At 41.6% G+C, this 19882-nt stretch overlaps 1 protein-coding gene across 5 annotated transcripts in view; it reads right to left on the bottom strand.

Annotated features, from left to right (window-relative positions):
• The window catches only part of LOC137421458 (dual specificity testis-specific protein kinase 2), a 174301-nt gene that overhangs the window by 126126 nt on the left and 28293 nt on the right, over positions 1 to 19882 (bottom strand). For 2 of the 5 annotated variants that reach the window (XM_068107556.2, XM_068107557.2), the window contains exon 1: positions 14436 to 16437. The exons of the other annotated variants lie outside the window; for them this stretch is intronic. In XM_068107556.2, coding sequence (XP_067963657.2) covers positions 14436 to 14442 — 7 coding nt within the window. In that variant the 5' untranslated portion in view covers positions 14443 to 16437. Of the gene's footprint in view, positions 1 to 14435; positions 16438 to 19882 lie in introns of those variants that run through there. 5 annotated transcript variants of the gene reach the window in all.

Below are 19882 nucleotides of genomic sequence, written 5' to 3'. Positions count from 1 at the left end.
GATGCGGGAAGATAAGAGATGGTGGTGAACAGCTGCTTTAAAGGCCTGGAGGGAGAGTGGGATTGAAGAGAGTGAGTGAGTTTGTTCCAGGGGCGGGAGAAAAGAGGAATGAAGGAGTGAAGGTGAGCAGACAGTCTTGATTTTAGCAGTTTAACCATAAGAGGGTTGCAGGCAGATCTTGTGCGACCTGCAGGAATATTTGGGGGACAGAGCCCAGAGAGAGCTGGGGGAGCAAGGCCGGAGAGGAGTCGGTAGAAGACAGAAAGCCCCCCCAACCTGCCTGCGGTGAGTAAGTGAAAGGCCCTCGGAGTTAGCTTCATCGCGGGAGATTCCAATGATTCTGAAAGCTTTGGTTTCAACAGCGTGAAGCCGAGCTAGGTGTGAGGCAGGAGCACCAGCCCAGAGGGGAGAACAGTATTCCATTGAGCTGTGGATGAAAGCCTTGTATGTGGTGAGGAGCTCAGGTGTGCCAAGGAAGGACTTCGCACGATGGAGGATGCCCACCCAGCCCGCGACTGGCTTTGGAGGCCAGCTTGGAAATGTGGTTTTCCCAGGAAAGATCATGGCAGATAGTGAGACCCAAAAGCTTGAGTGACAGAACTTCTTGGAGAGGATTATTCAGAAAGTGGATGGGAGGGTTGTCAGTCGTGGTATAATGTCAGTTCTGGGACAGGCCACATTCCCCACATCCCCTTGTCCCTAAACAGAAACTGCCTCAACCCAAAACAGGAAGTGACTCACCACAAACCAGAAGTGACCAAATAATTATTTAATTTTCAGATTTTCACGATTTTACAAAAAATAAAAAAAAATAAAAAAAATACGATTTTCAAAATTTCCGATTTGTCATTTTTCCCGATTTTCCCGATTTTTCCAAATTTTTTAACCGTGTGGTTAAAAAAATTATTTTATGAATATTTGTGACAACGAATGGGAATTCCTACAGCGGGTACGCAAAAACCCAGGCTTAGCATGGGGAATGCAATCCATCGCTATATCGGAACTCTCATCCCTTACATATTACGAACCATTCGTTTACGTGTTTTTTCAAATATTTGTTTAACAACAACATCATTAACTTTCAATCGAATGAACAACCCATGCTCACCAACCAGGATCTGAGAAACCTCGATTGCACAAATAACCTTACAGTTTGACCCCGTCAAATCTTGAGGATTGGCACAACAATCATTAATATTATCACCAGAAACATTATCCTTATAAAATGTTGTTATAATCTCTATTGGAGAATCATTTTCATCAGTTGTCATAAGTGTTGGGTACATAGTGATAGCACAATCCCCCATAGACGCCCTCTCATCACACTTACGCCAAAATATATTTACTGTGTTAAGAGGATATTTAAATTTGGTTTCTCTTAATACATGGGACTTAACCAATGTAAGGCCCCTGTCACACATAGGCGGATATTTTGGCGATTACTGGCGACTGCCGGCGATCAAGATTTTTCGGCGACTACTGGCGATTTTGGGCGGTCAAATATGGTCAGGCGGCAGTATGGCGACTGCAGGCGGCCACATTGCGACTGCATTGCGACGAAGCACTGACCTCGCCCCGAGTGCAGTGGGATGGCGACTGTTGAAGATCGACGACGACTGCATTGCGGATGCACGGCGGCAGCGTGGCGACAGTCTGGCAGCTAGATTACGACTGATGGCGGATCGCGGCGACTGCATTGGGCCCGGATGGCGGTTTACTCCGACGTCCGCAAGACTGCAATAAGACCGCCGGCGATAGGAGACGATTCACACATGATGATTGTGTGATCACACACAATCATTCACACATGATTCACACATCAAGAGATGATGTCTACACCGAACCTGCCACCAGCTGACGATGACGATGACTCTGGCAGTCAGGATTATTGACACATTAGTGATTACTTGTGGATATTTGTGCTATTGGATACTTGTGCTGTGCTATTGGATACTTGTGCTATGAACATTGTGATTCATTATTGGATACTTGTGCTATGAACAAATTTGTATTTAATATGAACAAATAAATTTGTTTGTATTAAATATAAATTTCAAAAACCACTGTTTCGTCCTCGTTACAGGCACTCATCAGACGGCTAAAGCTACCGTTACAGTGTTTCTATTTTGCATTTTTTTCTTAAATCTTTATTTCTCTATTTTACATTTCACTTTATTCATTTCAATGATGCATGACATGAAGCATAAAGATGTTTGATGTACAATAAGAAAGTTAATAAAGATGTATCATTGTAATGTAATAATCAAACTTTTCTGCAGGGAGAGAGAATGGAAATAAAGTCCAACAAATTATTTCCACTGGTCCCAAGTCCCATAAATAAAGTTTCCAAAGGACCAAAGTCCCAAAAATAAAGTTCCCAAAAGTCCTTAGTCCAAACAATAAAGCCATATCCTGTCGGCACCACAGGACCTCACTCCACGGAGACCCTCACACCATCCTGTCTTGCCATGGAATGGAGCTGGCAGGGGAGTTGTAGTAGGTCTTGAGGTAGTTCCTCTGGTCCTTGGCTACACGGGTGTGCACGTTCCCTCTAACCCCCCGTTCTTCCATGTCGGCCAGCTGCGTACCTTCCCTCCAGGAGCCTGGGATGACGTTGTGGTCATTGTCTTCATGGTCCATCACCTCGTTCTGCTGAGCTGGATAACGCAGACGCATAAGGTTGTAGAGACAAACGGTGGCCAGGATGATACTATCGATTGTCTCTGGTGTCTGGGCCATGGTTGTGAGTAGACAGCGGAACCGGTTGGATAGGATCCCAAAAGCGTTTTCCACGATGCGCCTTGCTCTAGACAAGCGGTAGTTGAAGATCCTTTCCTGGTGGTATTCGCAGCAATATCTTGGTCCAGTGCTGCAAAGTCATTCAGAAGGACCAGCTTCATCCTATGTTCATCATCCATGATAGATGTTGGTAGAGAGACCCTTGGTAGACCTTGACCATAGAACATACTGCAGTGAGCTGAAATGTCCACCCCTATTTATACCTGGCCAGAAAATCGTGGCATGTCGTAATTAGACTGCCAGGTGTTCCAATTTTTCATTTCATTTCGTGACCTGAAAATAGGGTGGGCATCAAATTAGCATGATAATATAGAAAAAATTAAGAAATAATGTTCATGACTTTTCACAAGTCAGATTCTGGTACGTTAGTCTGTAATATAATGTTGAAATGTATAATTTTATTTCCAAAATCTCCGTTTAGCCTCGAACGCATTTCGATGTATTGACCAATGAGGATCGCGCTTATTCGCGCTACGAACGATGTCTGGGCTTCCGGCTGCGAGTAAACAAAATGGCGGCCTCCAGTAGCAGCGACGGTGACGAGGGTGGGAGCGAGAAACGCTGTTATATGTGCATTTCTCCGGCCAAAAGATCAAGTTTATTACCTTTTAGTGATATAACATGGCCGCGATATTTGCAATTTGTTCTTACGTGGCAGAATTTAGAAGGTGATCAAGCTGAAATTGCGAGAAATTTCGTGAAGAACCACGCTGACGAATTCGGCGAACGTGGCAACAGTATGGTAACAATACCTGCTATAGCTATACCGCATGATGCAGCGTTTCATCAAGTGTGTTATTCACGATTTACCGATAAACAACGAGTGAGCAGGGTGCAAAGCAGCATGAAAAAGAGAGAAGAAAATGCAGCCAATACTGGTAGGTTGAATAACTTCAATAATAAATCATGACAATGCTTCAAAACTTAGTTTGATTTTTTTTTTTTGTGAGGTATATGTAAAATGATTTTGTGTGTAGTCGAACGATTTTGAATTGAAGGAACTGTCCAATATTTATGCAAGGAGGTAGGGCCGAGGTGAAACAAATACATTTTTAAAAGGAAGTCTGAGGGCGGGGGGGGGGGGGGGGGGTGGGGGGGGGGAGGGAATCTAGTCGGGCTAACCATGACTTGAGGTCTAGACATTTTAAACTCACATAATTTTAATTGTTTTCTTTTATGTGTATTTATTGCAGCTTCAACATGCAATGACATCAACGTCAACATTGACAAGGTGCATAAAGGCCCACAACCAGTCAAGAAACGTGCTCTACGCTCCAGCTTAGGCAAGCCCAAATGTTCAGCCAGATCCCAATATGTGTTGCCTAATATATGCATCCTTTGTCAGAAAGAGAGAACAATCAATACAGGCAAAAGGGGCCGAAGAAAAGAGCCTCTAACAAGGTGCTCAACAATTGAGGCACCAAGACTGCAGCAAGCTGCTAAAGACAACAACAATACAAACCTGCTGCTTCAAATTCAAGACCGCGATTGTGTTGCGATAGAGGTAAAATACCATGGTCGCTGCTACAAGGAGTATACCTGGTATTTAGGCAAGCTAGCAACAACACCTAATGCAGAGCAACAAGGAGACTCCAACTACTCAGAAGCATACACATTATTTTGTGCAACAGTCAAGGATCTTATAATAGACAACAAGGAAATCTACAGACTGAAACGACTTAATGACATGTTCATGAAACAAATCAAAGCAACACACGGAATAGAATCAAACTACAAAAGTGGCTTTCTCAAGACAAGACTGATGAAAACATTTCCACAACTATGCTTTCTAACCCCGTATATGCGCTGCCAAGGACACCTTGTGTATGTTAATGACATCTCCACTGAAGTGCTGGTTGAAGAAAAGAAAGTGTTGCAAGAAACCATGCATGGTTCAGGTGATGACACAACAGAGACTGAACAAACATCCGACTCTGAACCAACCCCACCAAAGCAACCTGGGTATACTGAGAATAACCTTAGAGAACACTACTTCACTGCGCTACAATTGAGAAATGCAATAGATGAGATCAAGCCAAATATGCCATGGCCCCCAACCTCTGAGCACCTGACAACAAATGCCGCAGAAGCAATTGTACCTGCCTGTCTCTATAACTTTATTGCATGGATGGTGGGAGTGTCAGACGAACCTGATTCTGATGAGTTTGTAAAGATAGAATCTACAATACATAGAAGAATTCTCACAATTGCACAGGACATCATATACCTCCAATCAAAGGGAAGGAAACAGATGCCCAAACATTTGTCACTTGCAATGACAGTACGTCATCTCTCAGGTTCAGCCCAATTAATCAGCCTACTGAACGGGTTTGGTTACTGCGTCTCAAACTCTGTCGTCTTAAATCATGACACTGCACTGGCTAACCAAGAACTACATCGTGGAGAGGATGCTCTTCCATCAATCATTCAGGCGGGCAAGCATTAATTCATTCAGTGAATATTAAGAATAATTAAATGTGTGCGAGAATAATAATAATATAACGGAGCATAATCAACCCAACCCTAACCCAACCCTCACATTCAAAATCCCAACCCCAACCCTAACCAAACCCTAACCCTCACATTTAAAATCCCAACCCCAACCTATCCCTAACACTCACATTCAAAATCCCAACCCTAACCCACTCGTATGGGACAATAATGACTTCAGGGAGGAGACATTGTCTGGGCGTGGAACAACGCACAATACCAATGGGATTATAATACAGCGACCAAGTCAATCCCATGAAGTAGTACAACCAGCACCAGTCACTACAGTTAAGAGGACGTGGGAGAGATCGATGCAGCCACCTGCAGTGAACCTTGCCACATATTATGGAGGGAAAAACGAAGGACCCGCTCCATTCGCAACCAGCGTTCCATTGGATCGAGCAACGTACTTCCCATTACTCCAGCACCCTAAGACGATAGACCTAGCATACCACATCACCAAGTACAACATTGACGGGACTCTGCCATCTTGGACAGGATTCAACCAACTACTGTCTTGTGTTGAAGTTCCACCAAAGAGCGTGATAGGGTATCTCCCTGTCATTGATGCCACTCCGACTGAAATGAATACGGTACTAACAATACTGCAGAGAAGTGTTCAGATCGCCGACAAGTTACAGTTGGAAGCAGTCGTCATTGTCGTTGACCAAGCCATCTATTGCAAGGCACAGCTCATTAGATGGAAGAATGCACAGTTCATGAAGAGACTGGTAATTCGACTTGGGGCATTCCACACTGCAATGTCCTTTCTTGGCTGTATTGGAAAGAGATTTCGAGATGGTGGTCTCCAAGACATCCTGGTTGAGTCAGAGATTGTTGCAGTGGGGTCTGTGAATGGAGTGTTCAGCGGCAAGCATTACAACAGGGCAGTTCGAGCCCATAAGCTGATGTCAGACGCGATGCAGCAGATGCTCCTGGATGCATATTTTGAATCTATTCCAGAACATGAAGCGGGTAGAGTGAAGGAACTTTTGTCAAACTTAGCTGAAGCTTTCCCACATCCAAACTACCATGTCATTCTCAACAGTGACAAGTTCAAAGACTTCAAAACCTCCTTTGACAAATTCTTAGAAGCAAGTGACACCAAACCAACATTTCGCTTCTGGAGTTCATACATTGAGACGGTGGAGCTTCTCTAGCCCATCTCGAGTTTATCATGACGTCAATGCGCACTGGTTCACTTGTACGCCACGTAATTGTCTTTGATGGGTTAAAATATCACCCCTTACACACTTATTGGACCTATTAACAGTTTCAAAATAGCATTGGTAAACCACCATGGATCGTAGTAGCAACACCAATCACAAATATTGTACAAAAATTTAAAATTATGCAGGTTTTAAGGTCCAAAAACATGACTTTCTGATAAATGCATCAACAGCATGTTATTTTACCAAGTCGTTAAAAACAACATTTTTACTACTTTTGGGGGTCTGAATTAATAAATATTGCTGCCAAGACCAATGTGAACATGACATCATATAGTTTGTGTTGTTTTTTTACTGTGTAAATGGGTATTTCAAATGTAACATACAATTGGTGTATACTGGTGTTTTGGGGCAGCGGTTCTCGGTAACGTACCACGATATCGCTTGTGAAAAACAAGATGTTTTGGAGGTCATAAGGCTTCATCCCACACCCTTCTTGCCAAATCCCTAGGTTCAGGTCATGAAATCAAAAAAAAAAATAGATATCCACCCTATGGCCCTGTGTCTAAATGCAGTCGCCAGGCAGTCGTAGCTCTGTTGCCAATGGCCGTAACTCAGCCGCCACTAGTCCTACTGCTGTCGTCGTCAGTCTCCCATAGCCGCAGGGGAAACGTGACAGTTCTTCTGTACTCGATATGCAGCCGCAACAGTGTCGGCCCGTAGTCGGGAAGATGCCGCAGGAAGGCCGTATGGCATTCGCATATCTGCCGTGCGAGCTGGTGGGGCGATGCTGGGGCAATTGCGGAAGACTATGAGCAACTGGGTTGCGGCCTCTTTACGGTCTTATTACGGATACCGACGACAGCATGGCAGTTCCATCACGACAGCATGGCGGATTCTTTTTGAGGACGACTGAGCGCGCCGTTTTTAAACATTAAAAAAAATATTTGGCCCCTTTGCGGCTCTTGCCGACTGCAGCAGACCTGGGGAGGATAACCACGACTATAGAAGACCGTCCATTACGGTTTCATTACGATTGTCGGCGGGTGGTGGCGATTTTTTCAGTCGCCAGTAGTCGCCGACAAATCCGCCTATGTGTGACAGGGGCTTTAGAATCGCTACAAATATTTTCATAGTTTTCCTTTCCTCGGGTGATGTAGATGATCGCGAATTGAATATAGTAATTGGGAAAGAAAATGACCTAATAATTTTATTATTACCCACACCAACAGGCCGGCTTGGTTTAATACCCCAAGACAATACCTCTGGTGTTTCAATATATAGTTTTGTAATGTTTTCATTCGAATGTTTATATTTAATTGATATCTTACAAGATTCAACTCCCATGTGTTTGGAATATTTAGGTGTTCCAAAAATTGTTTTTAATATCAAAATTATCATAACTCAGTGCCATTTTATATATATATATATATATATATATATATATATATATATATATATATATATATGTTTAAAAAAAATTTGATTTTTTAAAAATATTGCTTAGATATAAAGAGATGAAGACAAATAATAAGATTAATTTTCTTAAAAAGAACAGCATGGTCCAAACATATTGTGATGTTTGTGAACATGATTATAAATACAATTATAAAAGACACCTCAACAGTAACATACACAAGGCCAAACTTTCACAGATGATTGCTCCGCTTGAACAAGAAAAACCAAAAACAACATATTGTAATATTTTTAAACATGATTATAAACATAATTACAAATGACACCTTCAATCCTACAAACACAAGAGTGTTTACCTTTCACATTTAATAACCGTGTTGGATCGAGAAAGAAAATATTGTGGTGTTTGTGGTGAGTTCGTCTGGAGGAGCACCTTTCCCCACTCATCTTAAATCACCGAAACACATGGGGAGGCTTGGGTACACTATCAAGGACTCTGATGGAGCATTTAAGGGTCATATTAGAATAAGGATTTTTAATTTGACACTCCCAGAACCAAAACCAATAGCTGAGGCGGTTGAAATAGTCAAACCCGACGTTGAAAGGTATGTAAAGAATACATTAGCCGAGATTCATCCCCTTAAATTTTATATGGGTGTAAAAATGGAATTGAAAAAAAATCGGATAATGAAAACGGGGATCTTATTATACAACGCTATATGAGAACAAAACCTTACTTTATCGCATCACACCGAGGGTTCTTATTAATGGATGTTTATGATAAACTTATAGAACAAGAAGAACAGGTAGCTCATTCGCTTGTGGGTAGTGGGTTTACTATTACTAAAATACTTTTCATCGATATACATGTTCTAAAATCAAACCCCCTAAAAGCTTCTTCTTATATTGAATTGCCGAAAAATATAAAGCTTAAAAAGGCGATTATTAATATTCAAAACAAAGATCATAAATGTTTTCTATGGTCTGTTCTTGCACACTTACATCCTGTTGAAGTTCATCCCGAAAGGGTGTCACATTATGAGAAATATGAAAATGAGTTAAATGTTACTGGTTTACCATTTCCAATGTCCATGAAACATATTCCTAAATTTGAGAAAATTAATAATCTATCTGTTCATGTTTACGGATTAACGGGTAAAAACAAAGTTCAGGTTTTACAAACTTCTGATAACTATAAAAATGATGAAACTCATATTGACCTTCTATATTATAATTTGGAAGAAAATTCACATTATGTTTATATCAAAAATTTATCAAGATTAGTTTCTTCACAAATAAACAAACACGAGGCTAAAAAATACATCTGTAAGCGATGTCTCAACTTCTTTAATAGTCAAGAAAGATTAGACAAACACTTACAATACTGTGTCATACATAAAGCCACCGTAATTAATATGCCGGCAGAAGGTTCAAACATATCATTCAAAGATTTCAATAAAACTATAGTCCATCCATTCGTGATATATGCCGACTTTGAATGTATTCTTAAAAAGATGGATAACGTTTCTTCATATCCAAACGAATCATCCATGAATAAATATCAAAAACATACTCCTTGCGGTTTCTGTTATTACATTAAATCATCCATTGGCGATGAATACAACAAACTAGAAATTTATAGGGGGGAAGACGCGGCTTATGAGTTTATAAAACGATAAGAAACGGACTGTGCTCTCTTAACATTGATAATGGAACAAACCAATAAACCGATGAATCCTCTAACAAAAGAAGAAGAAACAGAATTTGAGCAATCAAATAGAATCTGTCATATTTGTGATAAGAAAATAGATTCGCTTGGGTTGTAAAGGTTAGAGTAAAGGTTAGAGAAACGCAGGAAGTTGAAACCAAACCGCCTTTTGTTCAGCAGATTTTAAAAGAGGTTTAAAAAACTTCTCTTGTTTTCTTTCAAATATTTCTTCACCTGTTAGTTTCTGCCTTGGTGGTCTTTGGTCAGGTCTTTGGTGGTCTTTCCGTCTTCTACCGACCCCTCTCTGGCCTTGCCCCCCCAGCTCTCTCTGGGCTCTGTCCCCCAAATATTCCTACAGGTCGCACAAGATCTGCCTGCAACCCTCTTATGGTTAAACTGCCAAAATCAAGACTCTCTGCTCACCTTCACTCCTTCATTCCTCTTTTCTCCCACATCTGGAACAAACTCCCTCACTCTCTTCAATCCCACTCCACCCTCCAGGTCTTTAAAACAGCTGTTCACCACCATCTCTTATCTTCCCCCATCCAAAACCTTGATCTTTTCTACCGTACCCCCACTAATTTCACCCCAAATCCACTTTTTTGAAATACCAACTTCTGTCCTGGGAAGTCCTTGGTGTCCTTGTGTTTTATACTTCTCCCACGCCCCCCCCCCCCCCCCCCCTTCCCATGCCTCCTGCCCCCAAGCCCTCTCCCTCCCACACATCTCCCTGCTCTCAAATGTTGTGTTTGTGTGCTTCCCCTTCTCTCCCCATCTTGTCTTCCGCTCCCTCTTTTTATATATTTTGTTTGTCTGGTTGATTTGTTTGTGAAATAAATGTTAGCTCTTTCATGAGCCTTGATTCAGTATACAAAAAAAAGAAGAAGAAAAAAATCTTCTTCTTGTTTAACAACTTTTGAAAGTAATTGGTTATTTTCCTTAAATTTTCTTGCTCGTTCTTCAGCATTCATTTTATTTATGCAAATAAATTATTAGTTATTATATCATCTTCTTTAACAACGATATATTTATATTTTTCAGTCGTATGTTTCATAAGTCCCTCAAATTCCTTTTCACTACATAATGTAGAACAATTATCCCTCCAAAAATTAGTTATATCTAATGCATTTAGTTTGAATAAAATAAAAGTATTAGCATTGTTTCTTATTGAGTGACGAGGGAGTTGAAAGTATGATTGACTGAGATAAATACAATTACAAGAAGAATGTCTCCCCCTTGTATAGTGGCTGTCCATAACCGTTTGGTTTCTCTCATTAACACAATCGTCAAAGATAACGAGGTTCTTTTTTGTGTCATCTAAATCTTGGGGTAAAGGTATATCATCCGTATTATTGCTAAGAATACAAGTTTTAGGTGATGTAGGTTTTGATTTATTTTTCCATTTTTGCGGAGTATCACAAAATAGTTGTATTACATCTTCAATGTTGTGCTCATTGAGTTTGTGTTGAAGCTTAAATAGCCCGATTATATCTTCTTTTTGAAGCCCCGCATTAAAACCTTGTGATAGTAGTTGGTACTCTGGTTGAAAACTTGACTTTGTGAAAATTATTAAATTTTCATAATCTAAAATTTTTGGAGTAAGGAGCATCTTTAAAAGCAAACAGGTTTTCCCACATCCGCTTGAACCAACTATTAGACATCTTAATGAATTTGGGAGGTTCTCATGGTTATTAAATTTTATCTTACTTTCCCAAACGGGTAAAAAATCATCCATTTTATATAAGGCCGAAAATATATAACGGTTAATCATTCATCCTGTGTGTTGTTATCCCTATTTGCATTACTAGGGCATGCCCGTACTATATCTATATCTAAAATTATATCCCCCCCCTCTATTTACATGAAATGGTTTGGTCCAAAGCGAACGGCTTGCGAGTACGGTGACAATCCCCCCCCTCTATTTACATGAAATGGTTTGGTCCAAAGCGAACGGCTTGCGGAGTTTGGTAAAGAAATCGCCATAGCGTGCACAAACGCGCAGGAAAGCGAAAGAATCGCAAATTAGTTTTAATTAGTTTTAAAACATAGTTTAACGCCAACATAGCGGCAACATAGTTTGCCAACGTGAAATAAATGAATACGCTCTCAAATGTGCCGTCCGAGGCAGAGTCTGTTCGCCACGTTCGGCACACGTGATAACTCGCTGCTCTCTGATTGGTTGAATCGTTTTTTGGACATAGCTCGGTAACTACTTGTCCGATTAATATGAAACCTTGAAAAGGCACATCCTCGGGTCCCCAGCAATATACCTGGCAAGTTTCAAGTATATCGGACCCGTGGTTGTCGAGAAACAGCGGTCACAGACAAACACACAGACATACACACATACACACACACACACACACAGAGATTACTGGAATTATAGATAGATAATTGTGTATACATATAAGAAGTGATTCAACCAACCGTTTAATTGTGTTAAATATATCTTGAAATATTTTGAAAATGGGTTCGTCCATTTTATATACCCTGCCAAAAAAAATTGGGGAAAAAAAAAAAGGGAAATTTTTTGAAAATCAATTTTTTTTAATTTAATTTTATAATCTTATATATAAATGACAATATATATTATTACACAAATATTATGTATCATGACCTCATTCTCCATTATGAATCTTTGTACCCCACAGCTAAATAATAACATTAACCTTGTTATTTACCATCATTTTCCCTGTTGTTGCGCGTGTGATTGTGTAATTAATCAAGATTCTCGTCGTTATCCTCGCCATGTTGATTATGGAGATTGTAACGGGGATCATCACAACGATTATGACGATTTTGGCTGTAGTGGTGTTAAGGATAATGATAAGGATAATGATAATTACATTACTGAGTATTGTAAGTCCGTAACCCTACCCGAATGCTGTGAACAACCCGGTACTTGTATGCAACACGTTAGTGTTATGGATTCAACTACTAACGTTAATGTTAATATAAGTAGACAATGACGCCGATATTGATTATTGTTGCGAATATTGTTGTACATAAGTAAAAATTATTTCTTACTAACCTAAAATTTTGAGTAAATCGAGAAAGTCGTGAAAATCGTGAAAAATGACAAATCGGAAATTTTGAAAATCTTTATTTTTTATTTTTTTGAAAATCGTGAAATCTGAAAATTAAATAATTAATTGGTCACTTCCTGTTTGTGGTGAGGCACTTCCTGTTTTTGGGTTGAGGTAGTTTCGGTTTGGGGAAAAGGGATGTGGGGAATGTGGCCTGTCCCAGAACCGACATTATACCACTACTGTTGTCCAGTCGGTTTTTTTCGGAGAGACATACCGTAGTAAGAGTGTGAGATTTGTCTTTACAATTACAAAAATTTACAAAATTTACAAATGTACTTTACAATTCCTGATCGTGCATACCAGATAAATAGCATAGTTGTTATGCACATGGGCTCGTCGTTTGTGTATGAATCACAACGGAGTTTGAAAATGTCTAAATAAGTGACATTATTACCTCCGCCACAGAAGGTGGATGGAGGCTATGTTTTCACCCTTTGACGGAGGTTATGTTTTCACCCTTTGACGGAGGTTATGTTTTCACCCTTTGACGGAGGTTATGTTTTCACCCTTTGACGGAGGTTATGTTTTCACCCTTTGACGGAGGTTATGTTTTCACCCTTTGACGGAGGTTATGTTTTCACCCTTTGACGGAGGTTATGTTTTCACCCTTTGACGGAGGTTATGTTTTCACCCTTTGACGGAGGTTATGTTTTCACCCTTTGACGGAGGTTATGTTTTTACCCTTTGACGGAGGTTATGTTTTCACCCTTGTCTGTTTGTCTGAGTATGATGGACAGATTGGGTGTGTGACAAGAACAAATCGATTCGTTTTTGGTTCTGTTCCAGATCCAGATCTGGCCTAATCAGTGGGATACAAAACGTAAACTGTTCAGCCTGGCAGAGGTATGCGTTCTACTGAGTGTCGTTCTAGTTTCGCTTTGTTTCGATTCCATTTATATATTTGGTGAAATGAATACTTTGAATTCCTGTGGCTTGCGTTGCCTTCATGTCTCTTTCCTGTTAGAAGCCCCATGGTGTTCTTCAGTGGTCAAACACCTTTCCACTGCCAACATCCCATCGTGCTCTGCTGACCAAAAACATGTGGTACGTAAAGCTAGGACACAGGAGCCTCTCTGCAGGCCTGGGTGGATGACCCCCAGGATGGCAAGCCTCTGGGTCTACCTCATCTCGTCCAATTTTGATGAAATAAAATCTGGAAATTTGAGACTGTAATAAACATTACCAAATAGTATCCATGTCAATTCTCACCACGTTGAAGTTCAATACTAACAGATGTCTGACTGTCTGGGATGGGCAATTCTGTCCGTTGGACAAGTGAAAAACCTCAATACATGTGTCCTGGCGACAGGTGAATTTTACCACCCAGATGTTTAATAAACCCGATATATCTTAACCTCGGACATAGTTTCTCTTTTACATTTAAAGCCACTGTGGTTACCAGTGAGCAAGAAAATATTTTTTAGATGTGACCGACCTCCCCCAAGAAGAGGTGAAAACTTCAACAGTATCCCCCAGCCAAACTATGAAGAACAACAATATGAAAACTTCAATAATATATGGAGGCATACCCGAAGGTCACATGATCGTACAGTATGACATAGTTGTGCACAACTATTGCAAAGGTAAAAACCATCTTCATACCCCATTTCACACTCTCACTAGCTCTTTGAAAGGACCGTGTGGCAAACGCCCTCCCCCTGCCCCCTAACCCACCCCATCTATTTACTTAACAATCCCCTTGAGGAAGTTCAGTCATTCAAACTACTGGGTCCCACTGACACACCTGAACTCCTCTCCACTTACATGGCATTCCTTGGCAGCTTGATGAAGTACTGCTCTCCCCTCTGGGCTGGCTCCCTTGCCTCGCATCTTGCTTAGCTTGACGCCGTGAAAACCAAGGCCTTTGAATTCAAGATTATGGGAATCTCCCGCGATGAAGCTGAGTCAAGGGCCAATCACTTCACCATCGCAGACAGGTCGGTGGTCTCTCCATCTTCTACCGCCACATGTCTGGTCTTGCACACTCTACTCTTTCCATGCTTTGACCCACCACAGGTTTCTGCTGGGCACACATGGTCCACCAGGCACCATCAACTCCTTTCTGGTAAAACTACCTAAATCCAGGATCACTGCTAAACTCCACTCATTCGTTCCTCTTTTTTTTTTCTTTTTTTTTCAACATACGGAACCATCTTCCATATTTTCTTCAATCTCATTCTTCCCTCCATGTCTTCAAGACAGCTGTTCACAATCTCAGATCACACCCCATCTAGAACCATGATCTTCTTCTACCACCCACCACCCTACATCCCCATTCCAAGCCCAACGATTTTCAAATTTGCAGCTTCCTGAGAGTTTGCTTCTGGATGCACCTTGTCCACCCAATGTGTGTTTTTATGTTTTGCATCTCTTGGCCCATATTCTGTCCAACATCCATCAATTGTCCAAGTTCCTCTCTCATTTTTTCCCCTCAGCCTTGTTGTTGCTGTCTTTTTTTGTTTTTTTTTCTCTTCTCTTCTCTTCTTCTCTTCTTCTCTTCCTCTCTCCTCTCTCTCTTCTCTCTCTCTCTCTCTCTCAACAGTTTATTTTGTTCTGTTGCGTCCTGATACGTTCAGTATTTATAGCTCTACCATGAGCCTGACTTTGCATCTGAAAAAGATCCATCAAAACAGGAATGAATCACCGGGTACAACATGCTACATTTATTTTTGATTAACATTTAACACTGTGCTTTACATTCAACCAATGCAGCTGTGCTATACACATTACAGTTCATATTCATTTACCAACTCCCACAAAAAGACAATGTCAAAAGTAAAATCAAGTAAACAAGTGATGCGCTTTAATTTAATACTTCCAAAATGTCGAACAAAATATAGAAAAAGGAGAGTGAATAAAATATTTTTTGATAAAATAAAACGATACAATAATTTTGACACGAATTTTATCATGTACATAAATGTTGTGAAGTTCCCCTCGATTGGGTCAAAAATGAGGGAGGAGCTCGGTTTTAAAGGTTCATGCTTAAAAACGTCATAACTCTGAAACCATGTGATGCATGACGTCATGCTCGCTGACTTTTTTTTTGTTCGTCATGGGTATGCGATTTTGCCTGCAAAGTTTGGCCTCGATCTGTTCAGCCGTTGCAGAGAAAAAGGGGTTTTCATGGCGGCCGAACAAAGCAATATGGCGGCCGAACCACGTGACCTGTGACGTCATAATTACCATTAAAATATTCTACAGACCGAGTCCCTCCAATGATGAAAATTTGATCTCAATCGGTCCTATTATTGCAGAGAAAATCTTTTTTTAAGGAAATTAAAACTTAAAATGGCACTGAGTTAAGGATCATCAGAATTATCAGAATTCCCAAAGTTCAAAGTGCCATAACTTTGTCAAAAATGATCGAAACGTCGTGAAGTTCGAACTTGATCTGTAAATTATCATGAGGAAACCATGTGCCAGGTTTGAAATCATTAGCATTAAGCGTTTAGAAAAAAAGTCCGGAAAACTGTTCTTTGCGTGACGGACTGACGGACGGCGTGCAAACCTATAGTCCCCTCCGGTGTACACCGGTAGGGGACTAATAAGGCTGTAACCCTGTAACCAACTGCATATAAAAATAAATAAGGCTGTAACAGACTTGTATATACAAAGAAAATGTAATATTCAAAGTAATAGGGTGGTCATAAAAATGGAACTATCTCTTACCGAAAGGAGAAGCATCCGTCTGCGTGTGTGTCCGGCCGTCACGCTTCATTCTAAAGGGTTCCTGCTGTCATCTTATATATATATATATAAAACACAGTTTGTGTGTGTGTGTGTGTGTGTGTGTGTGTGTGTGTGTGTGTGTGTGTGTGTGTGTGTGTGTGTGTGTAATGTTACCGATAGACTCCTAAACGGAGAGGCTCACGTGCTTGGTATTTGGCATAGACATGGCCATTGAGCCTGGGAAGAACATGGCCTACTTAAAAAAATTAATTTCATATTTTTTTACCATATTTTTACCTCAGCGCATTTCAGCGAGGAATATTATACACGGAATCTGAGCCGGTGGCAGAGCAGTGCGCTGATTCGCTCAGAGCGATCACGTGATGTTCCAACCTTGCCGCCATAATCTCACAGTTGCGCCTTCGCACGTAATTCAGAGTGAAAAACGATTGCGTTTTTTCACATTTCAGCGAGGAACATAGCCATTCACACCACATAGGTTTTTTTTTTCTTTCATCTTTAGATCCATATTTTTTGCCATAACGTAGCGCATTATGGCTCGCTCGGGCTCGAGTTAGCCAATCACCTGGGAGCATGAGGCCACGTTGGCCACGCCCACGACACGACGCAGAGTTGCAATCTTGACGAAGACTGACTGTGATAAAGGCAATGGCACCGAAGAAAAGAAATTTGTCGCGTTCAACCTCCCGAGCAAGGAAAATCGGTGATCGGAGACTCCATGAAACCGATGAAGATACTTTTCACTATCGACAAGCCAATCAAGAACGTGTCTCTAGATTCAGACAGCAAGAGACAGAAGATGAGAGAACGGCACGTCTAAACGCCAATCAACAACGTCTGGCGAGGGCCAGACAGCGAGAGACAGATGAGACAAACTGTATTTCAAACAAACTGTATTTCCCATCTACACGGCCATGTATTCCTATTAACGTTATGTAAAGTACATAAATTGTGTGGATTACATCATTTGTGGATGTGATCAATTTCCAGTAACCATCTATATCCCTCCCCTCCCCTTCCCTCCTCCCCCTCCCTTTCCCCCCTACCCCTTCCCACTTCCCCCTCCCCCCTCCCCCTCCCCCCCGTTCCCCTCTCCTCCCTTTCCCCCCTACCCCTTCCCCTTCCACTGCCCCCTCCCTCTCCCCCCTCCCACCTCTTCTCCCCTTCCCTCCTCCCCCTCCCACCTCTTCTCCCCTTCCCTCCTCCCCCTGCCCCTCCCACCTCCCCCTCTTCTCCCCTCCCCCCCTTCCCCCTCCCCCCTCCCACCCCTTCCCCTTCCCCCTTCCCCCCTCCTCTCCCCCTCCCTTTCCCCCCTCCCTCCCCTCCCCCCCTCTCCCCGTTCCCCTCCCCTCCCCTCCCCTTCCCCCTCCCCCCCCTCGCCCGGCAATGCCGGGTACTTCTGCTCGTAGAGTAATAAAAATGGTACCGTTGGAAAGCTAAGCGATTGACTTTGAACAAAACTCTTTTAAAGACTCTTTTTAAAGACTAAAAAAGTGACTTTTAAAAGCCATCCTTTCAGGGTAAAAGAAGAAGAAGAAGAAGAAGAAAAGAAGAAGAAGGAGAAGGAGAAGCAAGATCTGGAGTTTTAATACCTGTATAGTGTTTCCAATGGTACAACAGATACCCTTTAGAAAAAAAGCATTCTGGACAGGGAAGGAGCACACAAAATTATATTATCGTAGTACTTCTGAAATCAATAGCAAACTAGAACGCCACTCAGTAGAGCGCATACTCCCGCCGTGGGTCAAGTTGGAATAATAGGTTTTGTTTAACATCCCCTCTCCCCAAAACAATAAATGAAAAAGAAAGTAGGCCCTAACTGTCAGAGAATTTATTTTGATATATCTCGGAATTAAAGGAGAAAAACATCATTTAAGAATAAGAATAAAAGCTTTAATGCAGTAAAACAGAAAAAAAAATTCCCAAAAAAATTCCCAAAACAAATTCCTGGATCCGGAATAATATCCTGAGCTTCACCAAAAACTAATCAATTCTTCCTTATCCCAAGGGCAATCATCCCACCAACCTTCATCCAAATCCATTCAGAACTTTTCCAGATATCTTGTTCACAAACACAGGAACACACACTCAGGTGTGCCAAGGAAGGACTTCGCACGACGGAGGATGCCCAGTCGGCGACTGGCTTTGGAGGCCAGCTTGGAAATGTGGTTTTCCCAGGAAAGATCATGGCAGATCGTGAGACCCAAAAGCTTGAGCAACAGAACTTCTTGGAGAGGATTGTTGAGAAAGTAGATGGGAGGGTTGTCCAGTCGGTCTTTTTGCAGAGACATAGTAAGAGTGTGAGATTTGTCAGGATTGAAAGACATGTTCCACTTGTTTGCCCAGTCTGTGATTTTGTCCAGGTCTGCAGAGAGTGAGGAGGCTGCAGACTGCCGATCTGAGGGATGAGGAATGGAGCGGCAGAGAGTGGAGTCCTTAGCAAAGAGACAGAGAGGATTTTCCAGAGAGTCGGAGAGATCATTGATCAAGACCAGAAAAAGCACAGGGTCCAGAACACTGCCTTGGGGAACTCCAGCCTGAACAGGAAGGGGAGATGAGAGAAATCCATTCAGGGCCACACGTTGACTACGACCAGAGAGGAAGTCCGCAAGCCATGCGTGGAGATTTCCACGGATACCATAGGAGGAGAGTTTGGAGAGCAGAGCTGGGTGCCAGACTGTATCGAAGGCATGTGGTATGTTAAGGAAGACAGCTCTGATTTCCTATTTGGCATTGAGGACCTCCATCCATTGTTGAGACAGCAGAAGCAGCATGTCCAGAGTAGAATGACCTGGTCTGAATCCAAATTGATGATCAGAGATCAAGCCATTGGAGAAGAGGAAGGATTTGATATCTGAAGTAATGATGGATTCCATGACTTTGCTGATAATTGGGAGCAGGCTGATTGGTCTGTAGTTGCAAGGATCTGTTTTTGCACATTTTTTGTGTAAAGCGGTAATGTTTGCTGATTTCCAAGCTGATGGCAGAAGACCTTGAGCAAAAGATCGGATGAAGAGAACAGAGAGAGGGTGTATAAGAGCGGCAGAGCAGGATTTTAGGACCCGTGGGCTGATGCTGTCTGGTCCAGTTGCAGAATCAGAGTAGAGGTTTGACAAAAACTTCTCCACCTTGTCAGGAGAGAAGGACACAGAGTCCAGGAGCAGTTGGGTTCGACTGAGTAAGGTGGGAACAGAGAGAGATGGGTTTGGGACACAAGATTTTGAGGCAAACATAGAGTTGCAGCATTCGGCTTTGTCACGTGCAGTGTCAACTGTGTAGACATTTGAGGTAAGGAAGCTACCAAACCCATCAATAGTAAGGGCATTTTATGAGATATTTCACAAATCTGTTAACTAAATTGTTACCAAAAAATTTCTTCACCAATATGTTTGTAAAGGTGTGTAATAACATGTGTTAAAATGTTGAAGTTCAACTCTCGTGGGAAACCCAGAAAAAAAGCTGTTGAATTCGGGTACCGAAAAATTATTTTCGAGAATTTTTTTTTTTTTTTAATCGGC

Source organism: Myxine glutinosa, chromosome 2 (genome assembly GCF_964187855.1).
Source record: "Myxine glutinosa chromosome 2, kmMyxGlut1.1, whole genome shotgun sequence".
NCBI classification, from domain to species: Eukaryota; Metazoa; Chordata; class Myxini; order Myxiniformes; family Myxinidae; genus Myxine; species Myxine glutinosa.
Note: the sequence above shows the minus strand (reverse complement) of the source record. Positions and strands in the feature narration are given on the sequence as shown.